General features: G+C 40.9%; 1 protein-coding gene and 1 long non-coding RNA gene across 3 annotated transcripts in view; both read right to left on the bottom strand.

The window, feature by feature from the left end:
- The window catches only part of ahctf1 (AT hook containing transcription factor 1), a 28,158-nt gene extending 7,739 nt beyond the window's left edge, over positions 1-20,419 (bottom strand). Inside the window, exons 1-32 of one of the 2 annotated variants that reach the window (XM_050051650.1) lie at positions 20,185-20,419; positions 17,950-18,076; positions 16,177-16,327; positions 15,846-15,948; positions 15,288-15,468; positions 14,628-14,835; positions 13,283-13,399; positions 12,369-12,453; positions 12,062-12,212; positions 11,584-11,716; positions 10,753-10,958; positions 10,515-10,576; positions 10,082-10,210; positions 9,833-9,923; positions 8,254-8,343; positions 7,598-7,738; positions 7,189-7,293; positions 6,703-6,799; positions 6,453-6,576; positions 6,277-6,333; positions 5,453-5,599; positions 5,036-5,226; positions 4,577-4,721; positions 4,291-4,422; positions 3,864-4,011; positions 3,541-3,691; positions 3,338-3,439; positions 2,939-3,083; positions 2,574-2,789; positions 1,691-2,378; positions 1,296-1,484; positions 211-316 (exon numbers count right to left, since the gene is read on the bottom strand). In XM_050051650.1, the coding sequence (XP_049907607.1) occupies positions 211-316; positions 1,296-1,484; positions 1,691-2,378; positions 2,574-2,789; positions 2,939-3,083; positions 3,338-3,439; positions 3,541-3,691; positions 3,864-4,011; positions 4,291-4,422; positions 4,577-4,721; positions 5,036-5,226; positions 5,453-5,599; positions 6,277-6,333; positions 6,453-6,576; positions 6,703-6,799; positions 7,189-7,293; positions 7,598-7,738; positions 8,254-8,343; positions 9,833-9,923; positions 10,082-10,210; positions 10,515-10,576; positions 10,753-10,958; positions 11,584-11,716; positions 12,062-12,212; positions 12,369-12,453; positions 13,283-13,399; positions 14,628-14,835; positions 15,288-15,468; positions 15,846-15,948; positions 16,177-16,327; positions 17,950-18,070 (4,712 nt within the window). In that variant the 5' untranslated portion in view covers positions 18,071-18,076; positions 20,185-20,419. The remainder of the gene's footprint in view (positions 1-210; positions 317-1,295; positions 1,485-1,690; positions 2,379-2,573; positions 2,790-2,938; positions 3,084-3,337; positions 3,440-3,540; positions 3,692-3,863; positions 4,012-4,290; positions 4,423-4,576; positions 4,722-5,035; positions 5,227-5,452; positions 5,600-6,276; positions 6,334-6,452; positions 6,577-6,702; positions 6,800-7,188; positions 7,294-7,597; positions 7,739-8,253; positions 8,344-9,832; positions 9,924-10,081; positions 10,211-10,514; positions 10,577-10,752; positions 10,959-11,583; positions 11,717-12,061; positions 12,213-12,368; positions 12,454-13,282; positions 13,400-14,627; positions 14,836-15,287; positions 15,469-15,845; positions 15,949-16,176; positions 16,328-17,949; positions 18,077-20,184) is intronic. The other variant, XM_050051660.1, reaches the window with a different exon arrangement.
- A 1,007-nt stretch (positions 20,420-21,426) lies between these two features.
- On the bottom strand, positions 21,427-22,573 carry LOC126393287 (uncharacterized). Its single transcript, XR_007570252.1, has 2 exons — positions 21,999-22,573; positions 21,427-21,770 (listed from the first exon to the last, which is right to left on the bottom strand). It is a non-coding gene; the product is annotated as an uncharacterized LOC126393287 (long non-coding RNA).
- Between the last annotated feature and the right edge of the window lie 1,296 nt (positions 22,574-23,869).

Genomic DNA, 23,869 nt, shown 5'->3' with positions numbered 1-23,869 from the left:
AAGATAAAACTCCCCAAGTCCCATAAAAGGTTCCTGGGCGACTGAAAAAACTTAAAAAGATTCAGTGTTACATTTGAGTGATTTTTATTCTTATTTAATTATACACTTCTGAGATATCGATTACAAAGAATGTTTTTGATGGCTTTGAAATTTAACATGTTATAATAAAGAGATTACTTTCATCTTTTTGAGAACAAGAAGGGTACAGACCTGTTAAAGGATGTCAGGGTCTGTGATGCGTCGTGGATTCCTGAGCGGGTGAGCGGAGGAGACAGATCGCTGCCGAAGAGATGTCTCTGCACAAATTCCGTCAGATCTGTCAGATAAAAAAGAAGAAACATCTTAGTATGAGGTCATTATAACCTTGGCATGGTAGGGTAATATAACTGGTTCAACCTATACTGAAAAGCCATGTGTTACACCATTTCCCCACTGTGTTCTCTGAGTGACACTCAGAGGCTAAAGCCCGCTTTAATATCAAGCAGGCTGGACTACAGTAATGCTCTCCTATCTGGTCCATCCAAAAAAGTTAGCTTATCAACAGTATCACAGTCCTCCAGATCTGGTATGCTGCTAATGCTATGCTGTCACCACTGTCCTGAAACAGCCAACACGCCTCCTGTGCATTATACTGCCGTGCCATCTTCAAAAAAAATCTTTACCTGAAAACAGGTGAGTGATGGTTGCACCAGCAGGACATTCTAATGTGTTTATCGTGGGTGTTCTCACCACGTTTCTCCAAAAAATAAACCAATCCAAACCGAAAGAGTGATTACAATTATCATGTTTTGATCATGTTAATAGCGGGGGTGGAGGGGAGGGCGGCTACTTTGTACTCTACTCTGTTGTGACTGAGTAATAAAAAAGGTTCTATGTAAATCATGTTATTTTAAAAATCTGATATTATTTGACATTGGACACATCAGAAGGAGTAAATTATGAGATTCCAGTCAATGTTTTTGTCAAGCTGTCATTAATTTTTGTTTTGTTTTTTAATCCTATTATTTATTTCACAAAGCTTTATTACTATTACTGTAATTCTAACTTGTGTTATTACATTTTCATCATTCTTATTGTCTCGTGTGCATTGGTCTCAAATTGTTTTTGTTGTTCACAATCTACACTTTGTCTTATTCTCGGCTTGTCAGTCATCTGTGAAGCACTAGGAAAGTGATATACAAATAAAGTTTGATCGATTGACTGCTGTTTATATGTATCACTGTGTTCCTGTCTAATATGCGGGGTAATAACTTGGGAGTTTTTTCACAGTATAAATGCATCATTTATGGACGAACCTGTTGATTGCTCCAGCTCCTCTTCTGCGTCATTTGTGGGTTCGGTGGCATCAGATGGTTTCAGATACTCGGTGAACTCTGTGAATTCAGTGACCTCTGTCTGTTCTGTCTGGACGTCCTCTCCCACTGGTAGATCCGCAGATTCGACTTCAGCACCAGAGTCCATGCTCTCAGTTACCTGGTTACAAACTAGTGGCGTAGAAAATGCGTCAAGCAATGTTTTAAAGTGTGGCAAAAGGCATGGATATTTTCAGCACCTTTTATTTCAAAAAGAGTAAATATCAAAGCTTGGCATATCTTTGTATTCTGGGACTGTGCCGTACTGGTGTGAAGCATCCCATCTCTGGTATAAAGTCATAGATAAACAAACAGAACAAATTCTGCAAATAAATTACCTTCATTGTGAGTAGACATCTCCTCTTGCTGAGGAGCTGCAGCATCTTCATGCTCATGAGTTGACTCAACATCCTGTTCATCCTCCTCTTTGAACTCAACATCTTCCTCGTTTTTAGCCTCCTCTTCAAGAGCAATCTCCATCACATCCTTAGCTGTTTTGTCTTCTTTCACCTCCTCTTCTTCCTCCTTTTCTCCAGCCTCTGATGTCAGGGGAGGGGTTAGCTCAGTGGTTGGCGTGGGCTCTTCCTCTGGTTCTTGATTTTCAGCTAGGTCTTTGATGTTCAGTGTCACTACCTCCTCTTCTTTCTCTGTAGCAGTGTGCCCCTCCTCTCCCTCCTGGTTCTCTGAGAGATCAGGAAGAGGTGCATCATAAAACTCTAGCGTGGTGTCTGTTGAACGGACAGATGTGTGGCTGGTGTCAAAGCTCAGGTTAAGTTGTGGTTGTGTTGCATCTGATGGTCTGGTTTCTGCAGCGACTTCATGGATGGAGGTTGACTCGCTCTGAAAGCATCTCAGCTGTGGGGAGGGAATACCACCTTCTGGAGGCAAGAACTTCACACGAGGTTGCTCCCCTTCTTCATCTCCATTCTCTTCCTCCTCTGCGGGCTGTGAGGACCAGGTCTTATGTGTAGCCTTGGATAGTGTGGAGCCTCTGGTCAGCAAGCTAATTTCACTGTCTGCTGCCATCTAGAGAGGAAACAGTTCCAAAGAAGATAGTAAAACACATTTTATCATTAAGACAAACTCAAACCTATCAGCTAAACAAAGGGGATGATAATTGATAAGAAGTATGCTTAGACAGACCACCACGCACATTTTAGTTAGAGTGTGAGGCGACTTCTCACCATCAACACACCACTCCTATCTAGTGCTTGGTCTTACCCCATTGGTCCATCGGATACCCTTCTCCCGTTCAGGAGATTCTGTCTCTTCAATGAAGGTGATGCGACTCTCTTTGCTGCGGAGTGGGGGTGTGATGGAGCGTCCTGGAGAAGCAGACGGGGTGGCGACAGGTGTGGGCCTCAGGCTGCTGCGCAGGATGGACTGGGGAGTGAATCCTGAGAACACTGGACCAGAAGCAGCCAAAGCCCGAGCTCGCTGAGAGAACCAAAACATGAAGTGTCAGTAACAAAATACCAAATGCTAACACAAGCGCAGAGTCATTATTAGGAAAAGAAACCATACTTGACAAGATTTATAAATAATATACATAAAGATTTGACTTCTCGTGTCAACTTCGTACTCACCTTGACCACCTGGGGTGTTTGCAGCAGACTGAGTTCAGGGGCCTTGCCGATACTCTTAGGAGAAACCCAGGAGCTGGGAGGTCTGGGAGGGCTGAGCACAGGGCGAGGGGTCTGACAGGAGGGGTGAACCACCAAGTCCAGCAGCCTGGGTCACATTGAAGATGAGGAGGGAAATGCAAAGCATCCATGACTTTAAGATGCTGTCTTAACAAAGCTCTGTTGTGCATACATTTATACATTTTTGCAATATAAATATAAACATTCAAGTATATAATAAGAGTGAACAGTATACAACTAATCACTGGACACAATATAAGATGTAGGTGCCATTGATGTAACTATTTAAAATCTAATCTAGCCACCTTCAGTCAGCCCAACATGGAGCTCTTATGAGAGTACCTTGATTTTCGTTTGGAGGTCATGGTGATAGGGGTTCCCAGGAAGGGGTCGGGAATGGCTGAGGAGGAGGAGGGCTTGGGGCTCTGATCTGCTGCCCTGGGGCTGGCAGAAACAAAATGGAAGAAAAAGATTTAAAAAATAATCAAATGAAAAACAATAAAAATAGTGACCCCTTAGATGCAATTTTGGTATTTCATGCTCACCTCTTGGCTGGGGAGGACTGCGGCGTAGCTCCTTTGCCTAACCACACCTCCTCAATCTTGGTCAGGACGTTGTTGATGAAGCCGGCCCTCGACATCACCTTCTCATTGACGGAGCGCTTACTGATGGTTGATAGTGGCTGTGGCCGAGAAACTGGAGCACAGTATGTAAATGTTATTTGTATTTGATTATTAATGTTTAAGCTGTTGTTTAGATGGCATGAACAATAAAATAATAGGCACTGAAGCTGTGGTTGCGAACAACAAACATGTTACCACTGAGAAATATTGCAATGGACATGAATTCAAGTTGAGCGTCTCCTTACCTTCTCTGTGGATGGTGTGGGGATGCTGGTAGGGCTTTGATCTCTCCATTGCCAGTTTCCTCTGGACTCTGGGCAAAACTCTGCCGTACTGATCCAATATTGAGTTCCTGATGTTGGATCGCTCTTTAAGCTTTGGGTCTCGCTCATTCTAGGAGCAAGAGAATGTGTTTATAAATCTTATAGTATCTTCTCTATATATAACGGCATGGTGACAGAATTTTCATGCTTACTGTGGTTCACAGTTTATATGTCTAAAGTCTATGTATAAAAGCAACGCTACTGGCCTCGTTTTGATTTATAGCCAAAGTTAACTGAATTCTAACCAATAACAATCAATAAAAAGATGCGCGTGCACACACAAATTATACACATCCACTAATGCTGTTATAATCAGCGTGACACTTTACATGTGAGTGTCAAAACATACCACCAGGTTCATTTTGAGGCCGTGGTTGAGCTGCAGGGCGGGAATGTAGTTGGCCTGCTGAAGGTAATGAACCATCAGCAGTTCTCTGTTCTGGAGTCCCCCTGTGCCCTGGAGAAACTTCTCTAAACATTCCTGAAACACAAAGCCAAGAACCACAAGCTTTAGACAGCGACCTTATAATCCAAAAACACGAGGAAAGATTAATCTACAAGAAGAATAATGAGGCTTAGGGTTTTAAAAAAATGCAGCAATTAAGATCTGGTAAATTCACTCATGTCTCTCGTACCTGCTCGGGAACTCCCAGGGGCAGCTTGAGCAGCTCCTTGATGAGGCCCAGCTCCTGGCAGCTCTCATACAGAAAGCCCAGCAGCTCACTCATGTTGAGGCGGTTAGAGTGCTGCCGAAGTAAAGACCACGCTTCTATGAGACACCTGGAGGAGAAGAACAAAAAACACATAAGCTGGTTAACAGAGTTAAGATCAGATGTGAAAGTAACCTAATATAGGGCTAGCATTGGATTGCCATTAGTTGTCAACCGATAGTGGATTTTTAAAGGCCGATATAATTACGATGGTTTGGAACAGGAAAAACCTGGAAGTCAATAAATCGGTTGACCTGTAATTGTCATCAGGCGATGTTTCCTAAAACAAAACGCCATGTTCTTGCCCATATTTCACTGTTGCAAAACCTTAACAATGTTGTTAAGTTAAACTGAGCGTACACTGTCCTTTTCCTTTGCTCTCACCTGTTGTGTAGCAGTACAGACATGCAGAGTTTGGCCTGGGAGGTGGAGGAAATCGGGGGCTTTGTAACGTGGAAGTATCGCAGTGCCACTGAGTGTTGGCCCTGGCACATCAGTGCTTGCAGGACACGCTCGTGCTGCCAGTCAAACTGACACTGAGAGGCAGCTGGATGCAGGAGCAACTCAAAGGAACTCTGATCAGGACAAAGAAGAAAAAGGACAGAATCTTAAAAAGGAGTCAGAGGAGTGTAATATTTAAAAGTGTCAATAATGTTTACACTAATGTTGTGCAAGGCAAAATAGCTTCATTGTACTTTAAGGGAAATCAAATATCAGTATTTGCATAGTAACAACTTCTTTGTATCAAAATTCACATCTTAAAAAGTCCTTAATGTTTCTGCGGGTGGTGTTGGTGTGTACCTGGTGGTCGTGATGGTCCAGCAGCCAGAGGCCTTGCACCAGTTTCACCAGTCCAATAGGAATAGCAAAAGCTGTGGGGAAAGACTCCACTGATGCTCCCTCCTTATTGGGGAAGGAGTACATGACATCCAGCAACAGGTAAATCACCTGGGACAACAGGTCAAGGCTCATACATGCAGCACACTTAATTTAGGCTATCATTTGGGAGTTTAGAGTTTATAACTGAACCAAGGTTACTAGAATACAAAATAAATTAGCCAATAGGTGCAATCTCTCAGGAATATGAAGGTTTGATTTATCGCACAGAGAAAGTACATCAACCACTGTGCAACCAAAACAGGAAGAGGATAGCGCTTTTGTTTTCCCTGGTAGCTATCGGTAGCTATCCCCAGTCACCAAAGAGTATCAGTGTAAGTTATTTGCAGTTACTTTCACCAGGTGTGAAAATGGTGACGATGAACCAACTGCAGTAACTGTGAAGACTGTGGTGGGTACTAGGCTAAGGAAAACAAAAAGCGATACAGTTGTCTTTGCGACAGCAGCGCCAATAGTGATACCACTTGGAAATGCAAGAGGAGTAAAGGTTGAAAGGTTGTTTGTTTCCAATTTAAAAATTGTTTTTATGTGATGAAACCAAAAGAATTACAAAAAAGTGTTTGTTCTTATGTCTAATGTTAAAACAATGAATGTTCATTCCCTTTTATCGGCTGTTATTTTACACAAGCAAATAATGAAGCGATCCTTGAATTCACCACAAATACTGAAGCTGGCCAAAACTGACATGAACATGACTCGACATTTGGGCATTCATAGTTAAAGGATACAATTGCATGCTTGGTAGCTTCATCAATGTTGTCCAGTAGATAAATGTCCAACAAGGCCTGTGGGTCAAAGGTATAAAATTAATTCTTGACACAGTGTAAGAGTCACAGATGCAAACAATGAATTTGACATTAATTAGATGGTACAAAAATACATTATATCAATAAATAAGTCTTACATGCAATGTAGGTGGTGGGTATTGCCCTGTCCCACCCTCATCCCTCTTCCAGAGATTGATCAAGTGTTCACCACACTGACCAACCAAACCGTCGATCATCAGGCAGTCTGCGCACCACTTGCCTCTGAGAAGACAACGGAATAGTGTCGGCATTACATCAACTGAGACCACCATCATGATCAAAATGTAGTCCTAGATTTGGAATATAAATCTTTGAGATTTATAATGTTTTCAAGCAGAGACTACTCACTTAGCCAGCCTGGTGAGCTCCTCCCTGCGTATAGTATAATAGTTGCTGATGACTGAGTGAGTGTAGAAAGGCCTGGAGATCTGAAGAGCGTCGTCGTCTGGTGGGGAGGGAAGTTACAATCCACAGAGAGAAAGAGAAAAAGAAAACTGAATACAGTGATGTTCAAAAGTTCGGCAAACCCTTAACAAATTGTATACTAATGACTTTCTGTTCAAAATAAAAAAGTAAATAAAAGTAATAATCCTAATATTAATAATTAGAACTCAAGAAACAGACTTGAGCCATACACATTTCTTCTGATTTTAATGAATATTTGTTTACAGCAGCCAAACTAATTATGCTGTTTACATGACCCGCATCAAATTCAGAATATTGTCATATTCTGAATAATAGTGAAATATCAGCGTGCATGTAAACTTAGCAAATGACTCTGACAAACTGTCGTGTGAAATTGCTGGTACGGTGTTTAAACCAGCTGCAATGTACCTGATCCTTCAGGCAGCAGACCCGTACGACAGAACCAGAGCACCACCTGAGCGTACTTGGAAATCAGACTGGACACCATGTTCTTGTTTATCAGACCCACCAGACCTACAAAACAAAAATATAAACAAAACCTTTCAGCAACTACGAATGACTAAAAACAACAACACAACAGCGTCTCAGCTGCTAATAATGGCTAATCAAAGAACAATGAATTACAACTCAAAGTGTATCAAACAATAAGAATGTCACTTATATTGGAATCAACCATAAAAAAAGCCCTGTAGGTTTCATTACCGTTTATCACAAAAGGGAATTAAAACTGTGGCTGTGTGCTGCCTGAAACTGTTTTCACTGACATCACAGGGAAACAACACCTGTACATGTGATTGTGTCTGTGTGGATGTTGCACCTTTTTGTGTGAGCTCGTGAGCTTCACTGAGCAGACAGTGGAAAATGGTGCTAAGGTTTCCCAGCAGTCTCTGGCTGTGCTGTAGCAGCTGAAGGGTCTGAGGGTCTGTGAAGTTGGATGAGCTGTCAAACAGTGGTGCACCTAGAAAACAAACACAGAAACATATAGAAAACAGAAATGTATAAACAAAATTGCCTGCAACGTAGGGATTTATATTGCCTAATGATAAATAGTTTACAATATTATCAAATGGCTTGTCACAAAGAATTTTCCTCTCCTTTGTAACATAAAATAATACTGCACTGTCTGAGTAGTCAATGACCTGAAGGGTTAATCTACTTTACAAACAGGCTATGCAAACATAACTGATCTAATCTATTCAAATGTATCACTGGATACCTGAAGGGTCACAAAGGACCTAAATATAAGGTCTGTCACATGTCCAGTTCTTGACAACTGAAAACATATGTGAGGATTTACTGAGATCACCTTATTTATTTAAATCTGATCAATGCTAAAAAGAAACACTTAAACATTTGTTATAGTGTTAAGACTGCAAAATAGATCTACGTTTCTTCTTGTTCAAACATCCTGTATATTTCACAATGTCTTTTCATAAAAAAGAAGAAGAAGAAAAAAAAAGAAAAGAAACATACAGATGCCATCCAGTTCCTCCTTGGTCTGGACCACTTTGTTCCAGGCCCAGTCCAGGATGTAGCGCAGGTTCAGTGCAGAGCCTGGTTGTTCTGTTTTAGAGGGACAGAATTAAAAGCGTAATGTTACTGAAGTACTTCAGCTGAGTTTGGAGGTAACGTTAAAAGTACTGAGAGTTTGGAGTTACAGATTCTTTCCATCAGTGTTTACATTTTAACAAACTTCTGTTAGAAATTAAAGTAAGTAACTTACATTTACTTCATTCTGTACGTAAGTACAATAAATTACTTCGAAAACAAAAAGTATATTTAGCTGTAGGTACAGCTGTTGGCTACGTAGGGCTGCCAAAATAAAGATAATTATTTATTTCCTTAACATTTTAATGATGTTTTTATTATGCCACCAACAACTGTAGATGATAACAAAGTAAAGAAACCATGAACTTTGAACTAAGAGACTGTGAGAGAATATACTTTATGTTTGCAAAGATATTTTCATTCTTTTCTTAGCCTTTTCATGTATTGAAGTGTTACAATTAAGCAAAGCTGTGTAGGTTGCGTTAAATTGCCTTTTCTGTAGGCTACTGTTTTTACATATGTTTACATTTGGGTCACCAAAAATTTACTCTGGCGACCACATTTAGGGGCCTGGTTGCCCATGAGGCCACTGATTAAAAATAATAGCGTCTATCCCCGAGTAAAGATTTAAAATACTATGAGCATCTCTGTGTGAAATGAAGCCATAGAGAGAAACACTGAGCTGTAGTGTAAGATTTAATCATTAATCAGGTAAATGTGTCATATTGCATAAGTAGATTAAGGTTGAAGTTCATATAATAATGTTTTTATGTATCCATGTGTGGCACAACATTTTTACACAAGTTTATGTATTCATATATTGAGAACACACACACACACACACACACACACACATACCATACCATGTCCTGCCTGGAAGTGTAATAATGCACACACACACTCTAAAGTTTATATTGCATGAAGGCACAGGGGACCTTATAGAAATAGTCCCCAAGTTCCATATGTTTTTTTAAAAAATAAGGTGAAACCGAGTTGAAACCTAATGGTGGGAGAGTTTGGGGATTTCCAGGCCGGGGGAAAAAAGATTACACCATTAAGACATGTTCGGGCATGTCTGGACAAAGGCAAAAAGGCCTGCCACCAATAGGTTTGGGCTCAGGTAGGAAGGGCTAAAAGAAAAAGGGTGGAGATTCCCTCGAATCTTCACCAGCATAAAAGGGAGAGCTCAGAAAGTGAAACTTCAGTCCTGCTCCGGAGCCTGACTCATGAGTTGTATGTGTTGAAGCTTGTGAACACATTAAACTCGATTGTACCAGATTCTATTGGTCTCCAGTGTTTCTCTGAATACCAGCCAACCGAACCTAAGATACTAAACTGACACCGAGGACGATTTGAAGAGAAGGTGAGGACGAGGTCGGGAGCCATCTGGCCCAGGCACCGATTTTCGCTTCATCAGAGCACACATCTTCACATTCTTGCCGGCACAGACACAATTGGTTTGGGTGAGCAACAATTTGACAGTTATATAAGAACGACTCCTCACCTTCTGCAGTCCACTGTTTGATGCAGCCAGTGATCAGTCCCAAGGAACTGGTCTCTACCGCTGTGGACAAGATGGCATCCAGCTGCTCCACCTAAAGGACATGTTCAAATTATTCTTAATACTTCTGAAAACATATTTCATTAAAATCTGTATATTGTTGTGTAACATGAAATTAAAGTGTGAAATTATAAAGAAAGGTGGCTTTGTGTTAACATGTGCATCTGAAAAGCAAAATGTATGTGTGTGTACCTGTGAGAGGCTAGAGGCCTGAGTGTCAGCCAGGCGAGATGAGAGAAGGCCGGACATGAGGCAGCGAGAGTAGCTAGTGGAGATGACATCACTGGAACAAGGAGCAGCTTTCTTCAAAAAGCTCAGGGTCTGGTGTTGATGACAATGGTGAGGTGTTTAAAAAGACTATTTTCCATTCAAGCCATCTTCACATAAATCCTACGTGAATGTTAAATGTTGTGTAGTCTTAGCGTTAAAACACATCACATCATCTAATGCTAACTGAAACTCCAGAACACACAAGGAAAAGACTATGTAAACTAAGATACAAACAGTTTGAAGATAAATTTATACACATCTTCATATTCACCTCTTACAATTTAGATCTAATGCCATAAAATTAAAAGGTGAGGTTTAAGTTTGAATGATAGAAACATTAACAGAAGGAACTTGCCTCTTTCTGATACCCAGAGCAGGTTAAGTGCACAATTCCAGCGTTGAGCAAGCAGGTAGCATCTGTAACATGAAAGGCACATCAACATTATTAATTATGTTTCGAATACAAACTTGGGCCTGTCTTAATCCCTGAGCAATGACAAGACAACAGAAATACACTGGGATAGAACCTGGAAACAAAATGACAGAAGTGGAAGATAATTTGATATTGTGGTACATGTAGAGTCTACACCTACCAAAGTTATATGTGGTGGGGTTAAAGTACTGTTCTGGTGGGGGGCAGGTGAAGGGCAGGCCCCTGCTCAGGCTGCGGTCGTGCACCACCACATCCAGGAGGACGTGTTGAGACACCATTTTCACCACTGGGTCCAGAGACCAAACTGCCAGGTAGGGACAGTTTTGCAGAGACTCTCCCGTTCTGCCAACAACACACAAAGCAAAGCTGAAAAACAGTGTCACAGTAAGGCAAACAATCATTACAATAACTCCTGGAAATGGTCCCTCAATTAGCTGCATCACTGCTGTTTTATAAAACAACCAATAAATATCAGACAAACAACATGTCAGTCTGTTGACCTTGTTGTCAAGGCGAGGAAAGAGTCGAGTGTTGTCACAAAATATTAATTTATCAATACATATTCATTCTAAATATTCAGAATGGTTTCAATACACCAGTACCAGCTGCACTTTCTCACTTTCTCTTATTGCTAATGTTTACATAGTCATTCTGCTGTTCTCTGTGACTGACCAAGAAAAGGAAAGTTATAATTGAGTACGTTTACATGCACAAAATAGTCTGGTTTTTGCCCTTATTCCGAAAAAGACAATATTCCTACCAAGCTGTTTACATGGCAAATGAAAATGTGTTTTAAACTGAGCCTACACTGTCCTTTTCCTTTGCTCTCACCTGTTGTGTAGCAGTACAGACATGCAGAGTTTGTTTATTACGTCATAATATGAAAAAGCAGAACAATTCACAAACTGTGTTAAAATTCCTTTAAAAATGTTTCATTACTAAGAACTCATGTAACCTTTTAAATAGGGACAAAAATCAGTCTCCACAGTACCTTAGAGAGTCTGGCATCTGTGCGTGGTACCAGCGGTTGATGTCAAAAACCCCAATGTAAGTAGATGGGGTTCCCTGGCCATAGACCTTGACTTGCCAGCTGAAGATAGAAACACTGGTGTCTGGAGATGCAACTGAAAATAGGAAGGTGAGAGAAGAGGGAATGTGTGGGTGATTGTAGAAGTGATAAAGAAATTAAATGCAGGTAAGACAACTGAGAGGAAGCAGATACAGTATGCAAAAACAGACACACAAAGAATAGGACTGTTCTCCGTTATGCAGAAGATAGTAGCTGTAGAAACCATTTCACTGAGAACACATGATGATACAACTATTTAAAGATTCCATTTCTCTACTTGGACAATGCTGGCAATGTCAAAGCACAAATGATTCAAATCTGATTGGAAATGTTTTAAAACTTCTATTATTTCTCTACATATTCATATCTTCACTGGTAGTTTCGGGGGAAGAAGGCTAACCTTCGTTCATGCTGTCATCTCTGTCCGGATGGGGTCGGAACTTCTCGATGGTCTGGCAACTCAGCAGGCGGGTGTCTGCGGCCTGGGTCCTGAGAGGGAAGGCTGTGCCACTTAGTTCCTGACTGTAACGTTCCTCACAGTACTCCAGACCCTGAGTGACAGAAGGTTTAAGAGGGAGCAGATTAAACCAAGGAAGGGATATTTACAGTAGATTTGCTGTGAATAACACTGAACCAACTGTTTAAAAGTTTCAATGTTTAAGTGAATAGAGAGAAAATATTGGTGTAATCGTATATGCACTACAGACCTCATAGAGGATCTTCCCAGAAGCTAGACACTTCCTTTCACTGAAGGCCAGCTGAAGCAGGCGGAGGCTGACCATATCTCCCTCACTGTGTGGGAGGGAGAGGCGGCAGAGGAAAAAATAAGAACTTGGCAAAAACAAAGCACACACTTCGCCTGGATGGAGAACTTGAAAATACAAATAATGTCAATCTGCAGAATCTTATGCTTATACAGCTCCGATGTGTAACCCAAACGTCTGTGTCCTGTTACAGAAGCAAAAAAAAACCTCATTCAAAAATCCCACTGAGATTTCTATTAACAATAATAACTAAAATTCCAGGCTTGGAACAGAGCCTTTCTCAACAGTACATTGTGTGGCTTGCTTCATAGATTCAGATAAGGACGGTAGGGTTTTGAAAAGCAATATCTAACGTCCTTTTCACAAACATCCTAAGCCCAAAGGTATTCGCAGACTAAAGGTCATGACTTGACTGAGGAGGTGGGTCCATAAGTGAGTTAAGGGGCCAGACGTGTCTTTAACATCAGCAGGACAGAGAGGACTGAATGTTGCACAAGCGTTTAGACAGGAGACATTAAAATAACAAAGTTTAAAAAACAAGGGAATAGATTTTTGTTGAGCTTTATGAATATGGACAAATAAGGACATAACATGTAGTTTTTTTCTGTGCTAACAAAGTAATTGTTTGACTTAGCTAAAATCACAAAGGCTTCAATATCTGACTGATCTGTCTTAGATTATGAATAGTAAAACCTGAGAACATGCATCATTTTTCCAGGCCGATGACAGAGATAAATGAGAGCTTGTTTGAGTAACAGAAGCTAGTGGACAGAGGCTAGCCCTGACATGACGCCATGACTGTGCCTCTTTATATTCAAAACAAAGAACATGATAAACTTGTTTCATGTAAGACTTACAGTTCCTGAGAAGACTGGACAGCCCAGAGGTAGCAACAGTTCCTGGGGTCATTTTCTGGCTCCTGGAAGGTGAAGGCATGCACAGGCACCCTGCCACCCTCTAACTGGGAGTGGTATCTGCAAATGAAACATTAAAAAAAAAAAAAAAAAATCATATATACATACAATTAGGGTTCAAGCCCCAAAGAGGCAGAGGCCCACTAAGTTTGTGCTGTCTTGCTAGTATTACTTATTGTCAGCTGCCGTGGATCAAACTGTCATGAGTTGGAATGAACTATAAACATGAACTTGGCCAAATAACCAGAAATGATGTGCAAATGCTTCCCAAGGTGGGGCTGTAATTAATGCCCAAACGTGACTTCGGAAAGGCCTCTCTCACCGCAGATCAGACTGATTTGAAATTTGGCACACATATCCAGCTCAATGTGTTATACAAAAAGCCTCCTGGGCCACTGAAGTCCACCATTAGGGTTTTTGCCGATTTGCATGTCAAAAACAGTAAAAATTAATGGACTTCTCTAAAATAAATTGGACTCTATTAACACAATGAAAAACAGCAGTGCGCCCAACTCCAAAAATATTAGACAATTTAAAAAAGGTGCACAGTTCAGGGGACGATCAGAAAACAGATAAAACATGGTACTCATAGTGAGTCATCATGCTGATGATGACTCTTCCGCTAAAACGTGTCCATGTCTATACATTTTTGCCAGTATAAATGACTGGAATCTTTTACAAGAGCCAGTGTTTCATCTGTATTCGACTTCATGAACACCAAATTTGGAACACAACTTTGTGGGAATGAGATGCACATTTGTACTATAAAGAACAAGATTGGTCAAAAACATCAATGATAAACCTTCACAGGGCAGAGCTCAGCAGTAAACAGGTCATAACTCAAGCTTTGTAAGTACAATCAATCCTGATAAAACTCAGGAGACCCACTGCAGTCCTGAATGTTCCAAGCAAGTGTCATTCACATTTGAAAAAGGGGGAGCAAAAGGTGGGACTTTGAGTATGCAATGACCGAAACGCGTTACACACTGTGATGATGAAACAACTGTGATTAGTCTCACTCCTTCTTTAGGCAAGGCAAGGCAAGGCAAGTTTATTTGCAGAGCACAATTCGTACACAAAGTAATTCAAAGTGCAAAATTAAACCAGCTAAAGTGACTTTGGTTGGCTTCACAAAGCTTGTTCGCAGATTTTATTTTGGGAATACTTTACAAGACATAAAGTAATATGCAACAAGGCCACATTTCACAGCCTAGGCTATTCAGGACCAAGCACTGTCCCTGTACACCTTTCAAAAAAAATAGAGGTCAGAAGAAAAACAAAGACTCACTCCTTCTTTAGAGACTTCATGTTCCACAGCTGTAGGTATCCATCTGAAAATCCCACTGCCAGCTGGTTGGTCCTGGAGATGTACTGCAGAGCTGTGGCTCCGACTCCACTGGGCCCATTCAGCTGGAGACAAAGATGTCTGCCCTGTCTGGTGCTGACTTCTCTTAGCCTCGGGATCTCTGCAGGAGATTTGGTCACTACCTGCAGGTCTGGGGACAGAGAGTACTTCATTTTATTTTTTTTATTTAACCTTCATTTCATCAGGATGTTCACTAAGATGAAAATCTCTTTTACAAGGGAGACCTGGAGGAGACAGCACACCGGTTACATTTAGATAGAAACCCCCCCCACAACAGACAGGAAATACAGTCATCACATGAAAAAGAGAGAGGATTTTAGATAAATAAAAATGTATGGCTGGAAAAAAGAAAGCAAGATAAGCTCTCTTTTGCTACTTAACTGAAGGGGCCTGTACCGTCAGTGTCAGTATATAACCATGCTTTCCTCTTGTGACATTTAACATACGGTGCGCTGAAGAGTGGGAACTGTTCATTTCTCAAGGTCAGTTAGTACAGGTCAGAAGATAAACAAAAAGAACACGCACATAAACAAGCAAACACACACACACACAAAAAAACATGTGCTGTCACACGCTCCTCACCTGAAGCCTCCAGTTCACTTTGGCTGCAGGACAGGTCGTCGAGACACAGGTCCACAAGCAGAACATGACCTAGATCTGTTACTACGGCAGCAATGCCAAAGAACCAGCGCAGACTCTGGTGAAGATGCTGGGTGGATGTGCTTGCGCCGCCATAACTTACTAATGGCTCAATAGCTGTAATCTAGACAACAAAGAGGATGAAAAGAAGAAAAGAAAGTCTGACAGTGTTGAAGTTTTGATTAATATGATTAGGTTGTTTTTTGTGCCACCTTGCCAACACAATTCAAAATTGACTTTTTGTAAATCTGATTTTTTAATGTATTAATTGCGACTACCTGCTTAAGCAAAAATCTTCTAATGTCAGACCACCAAAAAAAGTACAATTTGCCCTTCAAGAAACAATGCATACAGCAGGAATATAAAGCTGACATCAAGAAAGGTTTGCAGACTGGAATTTCTTTGAGACATCTTTTGTCTCCTTGAAGAATTCAGATTTAAAGCATGTGACCATCTCTACAAGATAAGAGTAGAGGAGAACCTGTTGCACCGCCAACTCACCCTGCCTGGTATAACCACAGCTTTGACCACCCTTGACAGTCCCAGGTCATATAGACACAGCACGCTGCCCTCTGCTTCCTCCAAGCCAACCAGTAATCCAGACCTAGTAAAGTGAAATGGTAAAGGAGTTAACACTTAATATTTCCTCAGCACTGTAACTGATATATAGAAAAATCTTTCGTTGTAACAAAATGTAGAAGCACATGATTCTGACAATCATCGACTATCACTCACTGCAAGTTTGACTAGTAGTTAATAGGACATTGTTTCCATTGATTACAATCTGTATCAAAGAATGATAAACATACAGATGGTGAAAGAAATCTCTGACCGTTTGAGCCAGCTGAAGTCCCTGGCAGCGAGGACACTGGGTGGGTGCTCGCCTCCGCCACTGAAGCAGTATGCAGACAGCCGTTCTCCTGTCACTGCATGGACAACCTCCAGGTGAGGGCCACAGGCCAGCCAGGCCAGCCCACTGCGGCCTTCATACACACACACACACACACACACACACACACACAAGGAAATGAAGGGTCAGAGGGTAATGATTCAGGATTATAAACCAAGCTAGGTTCCTTTTGTTTCAGTAAACAGCTCATGAGATAACAAGTGACCTGCAGCCAGTTATACAAGCTGTTCTTTTTTTTTTTTTTTTAAAGATATTTTTTTAGGGCATTTTGCCTTTATTGGACAGGACAGGTAGGTGTGAAGGGGGGGGGGATGACATGCAGCAAAGGGCCACGGGCTGGATTCGAACCCAGGCCGCTGCGGCAACAGCCTTGTATATGGGGCGCCTGCTCTACCACTAAACCACTGACGCCCCATACAAGCTGTTCTTTAGCTAAAACTTAAATCTAAGCACCTTATGAGTCTGCAGTGACTTCCATGTTCACATTTTTGATTGGCTGGTTCTGTTCCAGCAAGTCTGTACTGAGGATTTCACAAGCTAAGTTTAATAGATAGATTGATAGATTACTTAATTAATTATCCCCGGTGGAAATGGTACCCTTACAGCAGCTTAGAACAAAAAACAGACTTAACAGGGACAGGTGGATTGCAGTTATATCCGTGGGCAATATAGTTAATCTGCGGAACAGGGTCAGGTCACAAAAATGAACATTCTGATTAATATGGTTGAAATAATAAATACCTATTGCCATTTTAATTGTACCGAAAAATAAGAACTTCAAATAAATGTTCATTCATTTAAACTAGCCTACTTCAGTTTTATATGTTACTATATCATCACGATAATCTGATATCTGATATAATGATATTGGGTTCATAAAAAAAACTTGTAGCAATTACAGCAGCAGAAACTATAAGAGAGTCCCCATTAAAAGAGACTCTGTGAGCACTGACGCATGAGGAACAGCAGCATAACAAAAACAGCCTCTCTAATCATTGAGGATATCACTCATACATCAATACAATACATAATTTAAAAAGCAACAAAGCCTATAGGCACTGGTAGAGGGGGACTGACATGTCCATTCAGGTGCAGGTCTCTAAATCAGGAAAAAAAACCATTTATTTATTTGGATGATTTATGCGTACATGCAGATTCGGATGAGATCAGAGCTGATCAACGCATCACTAGTACTCATATACATGTGTGATGGAGTAACCCAATTTAGTAAATCACTTGTTACACTTCTGTAGTGAATACTTATAGATCTGATTGTGTTTTAATACTGGGGGCAAGGTGTTCCATGACTGCAAGCCTTTTACTGAAAAAGGTAACCAAAGGCTGCTCTGTGCCTTGAAACCCTACAGTCCCACTTGCTGCCCCACTGGTCATAAGTTCCTCACTAATTATATTTAGTTGGAAGAACATACTGAGATTCTTCTCATATTAGGTGAAGAAGAAGACCATAAAATACTGTATGAAAGTTACCAACTACAGCTTTAAAGACAAGTAATGAGTAACAAATAAGTCATGTTCCCCCACCTCTTACAAATACTTCAGTGCACTGGTATTTATTTGGGTCATTAAGGGAGTAGCGGCCATGTGTTTTAAACCTTCCATTTTTCATCGCAACTAAAGGTGGAGGAAAGAACACGCACATTTCTGGAGATTATTCATCAGTAAAAATAGGCTTACCAACAGTGAATTTCCCATGTAGCACAGAGTCCAGGGTGATCTCATCCTCCCCTAAAGCATCTATAGTCACTCTTGGGAAAGGCAGCAGGCTGCTGGTAACTTGGGCAGTCAGGTCATGCATTGTTCACTGTATAAACAAGAACAACACGTGACATATAGTAAGTTAGAAACAGCAGTCAGTCATTTTAACTTTCACTTATCATTCCCTAGAAATACTGCAAGTTGTGTGGTCAAAACATACGTTTATGTTGTCATTTTCATGCTGCCCTGGAAACAATAATCAGTAAGTGAAATAATGACAACCTGCGAAATATTCAGTCTGAGCCCTTCCTCCTCCATAAATCCACTTCAGGCTTTATCTGCTCGACCGGGTTTTACAGTACAAAGGAGGTCTTTCTTTCAAACAACAGTTGCACCCCCAGTTGTCAGGAAACGTACTGTCAGCAAACTTGCTGGCAGCTGGTGCTGTGACTGGGTTTGCTTTTAAATCAGTAACAACACATGACATACTGCTACACATCTGTTTGCAGATGTGAGTTCAGATAAAGTCAAGGGTATAGCACTACTCAAATCACTGGTCTAAATACCCCCTGAAGTGGCCTGTTTTTAAGCTCTTCTCTATACTGATAAATTTCACTAAATCCATATTATCTGAAAATATGTTAACCCTTTTATGAAATACATTTGCTTACATGCTCCAACACTGGTATTGATTTATGTTTACTCTTATGTTATTACTATTGTTGACCCAAGTCTGTAGTTAAATGTTTATGCTGTCCCTCAGCCTTGCTACCGCACTAGTGCAACAACAAGATAATAATATCTCCAGCGGTATAGTACACACATGGTGCTTTCAGGGCCAGGTTGACCTGAATGGAAATTTGCCCGTCGGTTTCACAGCGTGCAGATTTGACACAACACTGCCCTCTGTGACCGCGATGCAAAACACAGTAGATTCAACTGAACTCCCGCGCAACAAGCCTGTCACTACGCAGCCACATGCCATTACGTGGGACTGCACATATAGACATATCATAACAATTACAAACTAACAAGCACAATATATGCACTCAAAACTCACACTGTTACAGACTGTTGACAGAGGCAAAGATTTCACAGCAATGCGTAAAGTGATTATAATAGCAAATCTGGCTTCAGCAAATAACGTTACATCTTGCGCTCACGTGTGTCAATATTTGCTTATGACAACCCATGAAATGTGGTACTCACGCAACTTGTTATAACACAGAGCAACTTTTTAATGAAATTGCCAAACTAATTGGACAATATTTAGACGTTAGAGATCTTAAAACGTCAGTTAACTCGCTAACGTTAGCTAGCTCGTTAGCATCTGCAGCGCACAGATTAGCTTCGTTAACAGCAGTTGTTAGCGTCGTGCTAGCTTGACATGTAAACAAACCAACAGTCGCTGTATTTGTACATTGTAATAACATGTGCTTTAAAGCAATGCTCACTGTAAAGACATATTAAAATTGTGCGACTGTTGACGTTAGTGCTGTATGCAGACTGGTAGCTGCCTTACACACTTTTCTTAGTACATTAGCAGGCTACCCAGTTAGCTTGCAAGGTCACGCAGGATTACAGTTTGACCGAGTTCACTGTTAAAGTTAAGCTATCTGACCTAGCTATACGTACACATGACAGAAGCTACTTCACGCTGTGTCTGCTGTTAATTTGTTGGATATGTGATACAACAAATAGACGAACTACAACGCTGACAGACATAACTCTAAAGCTAGTTTAGCCAGGGCGGCTAGCTAGTCTCGCCGGTGGTACGCTGCTATTTTCGCTAACGTAAAGCGATTGCTTGCGTTAATGTTAGCAAAGCAATATCTACTTTAGTTCAATAATCCATTTTAGGGCTGCCAAACAAGAACAATGTCACTGTTTCACCAGGGCCAACAGGCGGCGAGTCTTGTCTTGAAGCTGTGAGTTTAGCTAGGTACCGTTACAAGTAATTCAGTGGTCTTGCTTTAGCTTTAGCAGAGCAGTGTAAACGTACCGTAGCGTAACGCAGTCTAGCATTCAAAAACTAGCTTGTAGCTATTGGCATCGTCATGGCACAGCTGATCGTCGTAGGCGACAAGTCAAGCTCTTACTGTAAATCTTTAGCCAGCGTACGCGAGGTTGTTAAGCTAGCCTTGGTCGGCCAGCAACGCTGGAAAACGTGATGCAATGTGCCGCTAGCTGCTACCAACATCTACGTTACACTACCTGTCCGAGGATGTTGACGCCTGAGCCGCGGATGTTGTGTTTTCCTTGACGAATCTCTCGGCTCCCTTTCTCCTCTGTCATAATCCGCTCCTTTTCAAAGTGCAACTCATGCGTAGAGCCCTGTGGGCGCCTCAACTGACAGTCAAGTATGAGATGCTTCCTCTGACTTCAGGTTTCCACAACGCGAAGCGCCATTTCCCACGATTGGAAAGTGCTTCTTGGACTTCTTCTTCGCCGGCGTTGGTTTCGGCAGGATAGACACAGTGATGGCGCACTGCTGCCCCCTGCGGGTTGGGCGGAATTACTGTATATAAAATTACTTTGGAGCTAAAAACCTATCATTCTGTCACCATACCTACACATCAGTGTAAGAGATGAGGGTGGATCTGTCCATTGTTCCTTCTCTTTTCTTAATTTTATCTTAAACAATGTCTTATTGGGCTTAAGGACACACAACATCAGGGGCGTAAATATAGACAGTGCAGCAGAGTGTTTAAACTGGAGCCCATGTGGTGGGGGGGCCCATAGAGACCCCATAGAGACAATGGGCCCTGTGTTGGTTGCAACATGGGACATTATGAGCGATTGCCACCTTGGAAAAATGCCCGTGTTCAAAGGCCATCTCTCATTAAATTAAGAAGAGTGCTATTTGCTATATATGCCCTCGAAGAAGGCAAACTCAACTCAGTTTTTAAAAAAAAATAATATAAAATAGTCAGTAGCATTTATAACAAATGTATATGTTTAGTCAACTCAAACTATAATTAACTATACAAAATTAAATTTATGTCTTAAGGTATTTTTTGTCATATATAGATCCAGTGTCAAGTCTGTTTGATCTTTAGTGTGCACTGGGGCCAATTGTAACTACTTTACACCACTGCACATCATCAGTGGTTTACGACCCAGATCATGAACAGAGTACACTAAAACAAAATCATAGAAAAGGCAATAAAGTCAACATTTGTAACATATTGTGGGAGAACAATGCTTGTATTGTTAGTGCACATAAATGCAAACCTTCAATGTGTCCATCAACCCTACGAATGAAAAACAAAACTAAAACTAAACTCCTCCTTTTTTGTAGCTTCCTGGAATTAAAAAGTGTGATTTAAGAAGACATTTGTATTTGCAGCTCCCCCTTGTGTAGGGGCATGAGGTCAGATTACAGTAACCTACAGTAATCTGTTCAGCTATTCACTGCATGTTATTCTGCACCAAAAAAATCATCAAGTCCTGAAGTCACAGTCTAGAGTCAAGGGCAAATTTATTGTCATGCACAATCACATGGTGATACAGTGGTTAGCACTGTTGCCTCACAGCAAGAGGGTTCTTGGTTTGAACCCTGAGAGGAGAAGCTCTTCTGTGTGGAGTTTGCATGTTTTTCCCCATGTCAGCGTGGGTTTTCTCCAGGTACTCCGGCTTCCTCCCACAATCCAAAGACATGCAGGTTAATTGGTGACTTTAAATTGCCCGTAGGTGTGAATGTTTGTCTCTCTAGTTGTTAAGCCTGCAATAGTCTGGCGACCTGTCCAGGGTGTACCCTGTCTCTCGCCCAATGTCAGCTGGGATAGGCTCCAGAACCCCTAACAGGATAAGTGGTTATGGAAAATGAATGAACAATCACACAATACTGCATCATGCTACAATTTTAGGAAAAAAATTGTTATCAACATGTTTTAAAAGTGAAGACGAGAATTAACTAGGGAGCATACCTATGAATATAAAAATATAGCTTACATAAGAACATCAAGACTGCAACAATGGAGCTGCCAAACAGCTGTCAAGGTAAGTGATGATTTAACCCAACATACCGTATGTCAACAGTAAAAAAAGACTTGTGGTGCAAAGAACAGCAGTGAGTCGGCTGCAAGTCAAGTCTGGTCGCATTGTGTGTTCAAAATGTTTGCACAAGTGGCACTTTCAAATTGCACTGTATGAGAAATGTAATAGTCACATTATGTGGGAGAAAAGGGAAGTTGTGCAACATCAGCAACTTCTCTCGAGGACTCAGAGTTGAATTACGGCCACAATGGTGAAAAAAAAGTACAAAGCACTTTTCTAGGGCAGCCTGTGGAGTGTGTAGTGCAGACGGAGTGAATGTTTATCATTTATGATGGTGCTGGGTTACGTTATCTCGCAGCCACAGAGAGGACGCTGCCCAGCATGACAGCAGACGCTCTTGTACTGCAAACAGCAGCAGGATAAAAACACTATGGCAGACACCTCATTTTAGTGTTGACAATGTTGGGTAGCAAAGTGCCAATAATACTTTGACATAATAATACTAATACTAGCTGCTAACTACTAAAAAATAGCTGACTAAAGCTATTTCAGTAAAAAAGGATCTACTTCAAGTGGTGAGAAAAAGACTGAGCCTTAAAATGCCAAATAATGTGTATTGGTCAATATCTGATTCACTAAAAATACACCCGGATGTGCTGACGTTACAGTGCTTAACAGCTTGTGACTTCCTCTCACCTCACTCCTCCTTTTAGCACAATGCTAACACTTCAACTGGCCATGTCCCAAACTGACTACAGTGTTGAGATGTTTTATTAAAATAACTAACTCAGCTTAAAACAACACCCGGCACCCTCAGAAGACAGGAACAATTTTTCATGTGTAAACAGGGGTATTGTTGTGATCAGTGTTGTAGAGTTACTAGTTTCATGTAATTAAATTACAAAATAAATGTAATTGTAACCAGTTAGTTGCTGAGAAATATATGCGATTACAGTTACTAGTGATGGGATTTCTCTTTCACTTGTGAGAGCCGGTTCTTTGGCTTGTTCGTTCGTTTTTGTTGTTTTTTTTTGCTCTGTGTGTGTGTGAGTCTGCATGTCTTCTCTGTGTCAGCGTGGGTTTTCTCCAGGTACTCCGGCTTCCTCCCACAATCCAATGACGAATGGCATTACTGATTTATCGCATCGCAGGATCTGGATATTGTAGTGATGTGACATTTGCGAACGAGCCAAGTCTTTGAACTGGCTCTTTGAAGTGAACAAGTGAGTGGCTGCACTGTCTTTCTCCCTCACAAACTAGTCTCTCTCAACTTCCGGATCAAATAATCTGAAATTAATGGATACAGAGTAAATTAAAGCAAAAAACAAAGAAATTGAAACTGGCTCGTTCACTCTAAAGAGCCGGTTCAAAGACTCGGCTTGTTCGCCAACGGCACATCACTAACAGTTACTATTCAAAATATTGCTGATTACAAAAGGTGCTACATCTGAATATATTCTATTCGGTAAAAAGTGTATATGTAGACTATAACATTCATTCTGTTGCTTTGCATCTTTATGCCGTGCAGGAATGCCTTCTTTTAGCATGGGCTTTTTCCAGATAATTTTTTAGCCCTCTTACCCAGTTTATTTGTAATGCTCAATGTCAGACCTGAGGAGACATCCGCAGGTGCGTTAATGTAACCTCAATCACTCACATTAGAAAAGTAATCAAATGTAATAAGTGATGTACCTTAAGTAATTCAAATACTTAAATTATTTATCATATTTTTTACAGGGTGAAGAGTAATCTGTAACCTTTCTAACACTGTTTTTTATTTGGTACTTGTCGGTCATTTAGTGCGTGAAAGCCTTCACTGCTGGGAAAATAGTTTGTAAAACAATAATTCTGCAAAACAAGCACACATTCATATATAGACAATAATTTTAGTAATGTATAA

The sequence above is a fragment of the Epinephelus moara genome, chromosome 1, assembly GCF_006386435.1.
Source record: "Epinephelus moara isolate mb chromosome 1, YSFRI_EMoa_1.0, whole genome shotgun sequence".
Classification (NCBI taxonomy): domain Eukaryota; kingdom Metazoa; phylum Chordata; class Actinopteri; order Perciformes; family Serranidae; genus Epinephelus; species Epinephelus moara.
The sequence above is the reverse complement of the archived record's forward strand: the minus strand, read 5'-3'. Positions and strand labels throughout refer to the sequence as shown.